Here is a 4,155-nt window from a genome sequence, read left to right on the forward strand (position 1 = left end):
AAACTAAAGTGCTGCACCACCACTAGGAGGTCCAGATTCAACTTTATTCCAATAAAAGTCAGGGGTACAATCCAATGAAGTAGCCAATGCATCCAAATGCCACCCTTAATTGGGCCTAACTGGCAGCAATGTGAACAAGCTAGAAGTGAAATGGACCTGCAATGCTATTGCAGCTATCAGAGCTTGTTTGCTTCCAATGTGACATCTGTTTGGGAGCATGGCCCCTCACACACCCTGCTCTAGCACAGCCGCTGTGTCCCAATTGACTTGAATTGGACTATCCGCACAGGGATGTACAGAACACCTGTGTGGGTATATACAGACCATGCAAACCAGGCCTTAGAAACAACAGCACTCAAATAAACTCCATATTCAGTTAGCTGTCTAATTCCAGTAACAAATAAAATGCACTACCTAAGTCTACCAGTAGGGGGCGATAAAGAATCAGCTTTGGAGGCCAACTTCACACACACTTTATACAGTACGGTAACCTTGCAATAAAACACTAGTGGCAGCAGAGAGCACCTCTGGTCAGTAAGATGACAGGAACTACGTCAGTTTCAAACTACACCTTAGAAACGCTAAACACCATACCACCGCGATAAACCGCGGTCGGTGCTCTAAGGTTGCTACACAGAGCCTGCAATGACTAACACAAGGCAAAAATATCACCGAGCACTCAGCGGCTTCTTTCACCTTTACACCCAAAACTCCCGCCCGTTATTAACCGACGTTACGTGCTTACGTCGTGTGACGTCACCCGCTGCTTGTACTGCTCTTTGGCGCTGGTTGCAGGTCTATTCTGTGTGCCTATATAGTGCTCTCAGGTGGTGGTCGTTAGGTTGCTGCGCTGTCAGTGTATGAATGGTACTTACAGTAGTCAGGTAAGCCATTACCGTGCAAAAAATAGTGCTTTACTACATTGCTGCAACAGTCTACCCACTGCTGTCCTGCTTCATTGGAAAATATCATGCTATATTGCCTTTACTGATGGTGAGAGCCCAAATAGTGTGTTATAATCACTTACAACACGTTTTACACATGTTGTACATTCTATATCTGGTCCAGGAACTTAGGTAATGCAAATATGATGGCATTGATACGAGAGACTTTAGTGGCAAGAGGATATAGCAATCTGATTATTGATCCTATTGCAGTCTCTTGTGTTTTGACAGAGGGGTGGGGAGCTGCCCTGAATCAGTGCCGCCAAGCTTCCAGAATGAAATTTACTGACATGACACCCAAAATTAACTGACGGACAAGTTTTTACTGGCATTTCCAAAAGTTACAAAATTACAATTTTAAAAGTGTTGTAAAGTCTTTTGTGTGTGTGTGTTTTTTTTTTTTTTTTTTTTTTTTTTTATTTTTTTTTTTTTTAATAACAAACCTGTCATACCTCCTCAGGGTTTTGCACAGAGGGGCCCCGATCCTCTTCTGGGGTCCCTCTGTGGCGCTCCTGGCTCCTCCTTTTCTTGAGTGCCCACATGGAGACTCGCATTCCCTCGGGGGGGACGCATTGCTGTTGTGTTCATTGACACAGACAGCAGGACTCGGCCCCGGCACCCATGTCACTGGCTTTGATTGACAGCAGTGGGAGCTAATGCTCCTGCTGCTATCGATCCAGCCAATGAGGACTTGAGACAGCGACTGGAGCTTCTCTGCTCATCCCCGTCGCTGGAACGATTGGGTTCAGGTTGCTGCACTACAGAAGTTTTTTCACCTTAATGCTAAGGATGAGCTGAGACATGTTCACAAACAGCACGTACAGAGCCAGCCAGAAAGTCGGCACTGCACAGCGCAAATCACAGGCAGTGAGACATTTTCCAATCTCTGCAGTCACGCATCGGGACAATGTCTCACTACCTGTGATTAGCGCTGTGCAGTGCTGACTTCCTGGCGGGTTCTGCATGTGCTGTTTATGAACATGCCTGAGCTCATCCTTAATGCATAGAATGTATTAAGGTGAAAAACGTTGAGGCTTTACAACCCTTTTGCAGTCTAAATACAGAATTTTGGCACTTAAACTGGATGTAAAACCAATTATTTTATTTTTTTTATGTCATAATGTAGAGCAGGGATTTGCAATTAGTGGACCTCCAGCTGTTGCACAACTACAAGTCCCATGAGCCATAGCAAGACTCTGACAACCACAAGCATGACATCCAGAGGCAGAGGCATGATGGGACTTGTAGTTTTGCAACAGCTGGAGGTCCGTTAAAGCGGTAGTAAACCCGCACATTTTTTTTTTTTTAAACCTGCAAAGCAAAAGGCATAATGAGCTAGTATGCACCGCATACTAGCTCATTATGAAATACTTACCTTAGAACGAGGCCCCGACATCTGGCCCGATCCACGCCGAGGGAGCTGACATGCTCCCTCTGCGTTTCTTCCGGGTATCGCGGCTCCGGCGCTGTGAGTGGCCGGAGCCGCGATATCGTCACTCCCGCGCATGCGCGCGGGAGATTTCATTCCGGCCGCCGGCCACTGTCGGATTTTCAGGCCGAGAATCCCCTTGTGCGCATGCGCCGCTGCAGTCAGCGGCGCATACCGAGGGGGATATCTCCTAAACCGTACAGGTTTAGGAGATATTTTTTTTACCTACAGGTAAGCCTTATTATAGGCTTTCCTGTAGGTAAAAGTTTAAAAATCGAGTATACAACCACTTTAATTGCATATCCCTGATATAGAGTATAACATTTCCTATCATTTGAGCCCAGTTTTGCCACAAAGAGTTAATCCATCTCTGAGCAATTCTCTTTTATTGTTCAGTGAGATAAAGCTTGACAAACAGATAAAAACTTTGCCAAATCCTCCCCCTTGCTGTGAATGATAGGTGATTTACATATCTCGTGCACTAGCCTAAAGCCCCATACACACCATCGTACTTTGTACAAACTTTCCCATGGACTTTTGTACAAAGGGCGTTGGCCGTAAGTTTGTATTGCATACACACAATCTGACTTTTTCGGCAACAAACGCGAACATAGTGACGTTTCAATGTACTGACGACACTTCAAAAGAGGACGTTCAATTACTCCAGCGCCACCTTTAGTGAACTTCTGTATTGTCTGATCTTTTGCATTGGTTCTGAGCATGCGTGTTTGTGCTTTGTACAAAAGTCTGATGGTTTTGTGTACACACGATTTGACTTTGCTCCATCGGACTTATGTTGTCAAAAAGTTTGTCCATTCGCAGAGCCAACAAAAGTCAGATGAAAACCGAAAAAGTTTGTCCAATGGAGCGCACACACGGTCGGATGTTGCTCCAAAACAGATAATTTTCATGTTTGTTGTCAAAAAGTCTGATCGTGTGTACGTGCCTTTAGAGACATGCATTATTTTTTAACCACTTGCTTACTGGGCACTTAAACACCCTTCCTGACCAGACCAATTTTCAGCTTTTGGTGCTCTCACACTTTGAATGACAATTACTCAGTCATGCAACACTGTACCCAAATGAATTTTGTGTCCTTTTTTTCCCACAAATAGAACTTTCTTTTGGTGGTATTTGATCACCTCTGGGGTTTTTATTTTTTGCGCTATAAATGAAAAAAGACCGAAAATTTTGAAAAAAAACGCATATTTCTTTGTTTCTGTGATAAAATTTTGCAAATTATAATTTTTTTTTCATAAATTTTGGCCACAATTTATACTGCTACATGTCTTTGGTAAAAATAACCCAAATTAGTGGATATTATTTGGTCTTTGTGAAAGTTAGAGAGTCTACAAGCTGTGGTGCGAATCGCACAAAATTGATCACACCTGATGTACTGGTGGCCTATCTCATTTCTTGCGACCCGAACAAGTCAGGAAAGTAGAAATACCCCCCAAATGACCCCTTTTTTGAAAGTAGACATTCCAAGGTATTTACTAAGATGCATGGTGAGGTTTTTGATGTTGTCATCTTTTTCCCACAATTCTTTGCAAAATTAAGATTTTTTTTTTTTTTCTCACAAAATTTTCAATGTAATAGGTTATTTCTCTCACATGGCATGTGTATACCACAAATGACACCCCAAAATACGTTCTGCTACTCCTGAGTATTACGATACCAAATGTGTGAGACTTTTACACAGCCTGGCCACATACAGAGGCCCAATATTGAAATAGCACCATCAGGCGTTCTAGGAGCATAAATTACACATCTTATTTCTCA

At 43.2% G+C, this 4,155-nt stretch overlaps 1 protein-coding gene across 2 annotated transcripts in view; it reads left to right on the forward strand.

The window, feature by feature from the left end:
* The first annotated feature begins 599 nt into the window (after nucleotides 1-599).
* The window catches only part of DHRS7B (dehydrogenase/reductase 7B), a 158,371-nt gene continuing 154,815 nt past the window's right edge, over nucleotides 600-4,155 (forward strand). The window contains exon 1 of one of the 2 annotated variants that reach the window (XM_077448776.1): nucleotides 600-884. Coding sequence is in view for 1 of the 2 variants with exons in the window: in XM_077448774.1 (XP_077304900.1) it covers nucleotides 865-884 (20 nt within the window). In the remaining variant the exon portion in view is untranslated. The remainder of the gene's footprint in view (nucleotides 885-4,155) is intronic. The other variant, XM_077448774.1, reaches the window with a different exon arrangement.

The sequence above is a fragment of the Lithobates pipiens genome, unplaced genomic scaffold (assembly GCF_037356315.1).
Source record: "Lithobates pipiens isolate NorthernLeopardFrog02 unplaced genomic scaffold, aLitPip1_a1.2 Scaffold_22, whole genome shotgun sequence".
NCBI lineage: Eukaryota > Metazoa > Chordata > Amphibia > Anura > Ranidae > Lithobates > Lithobates pipiens.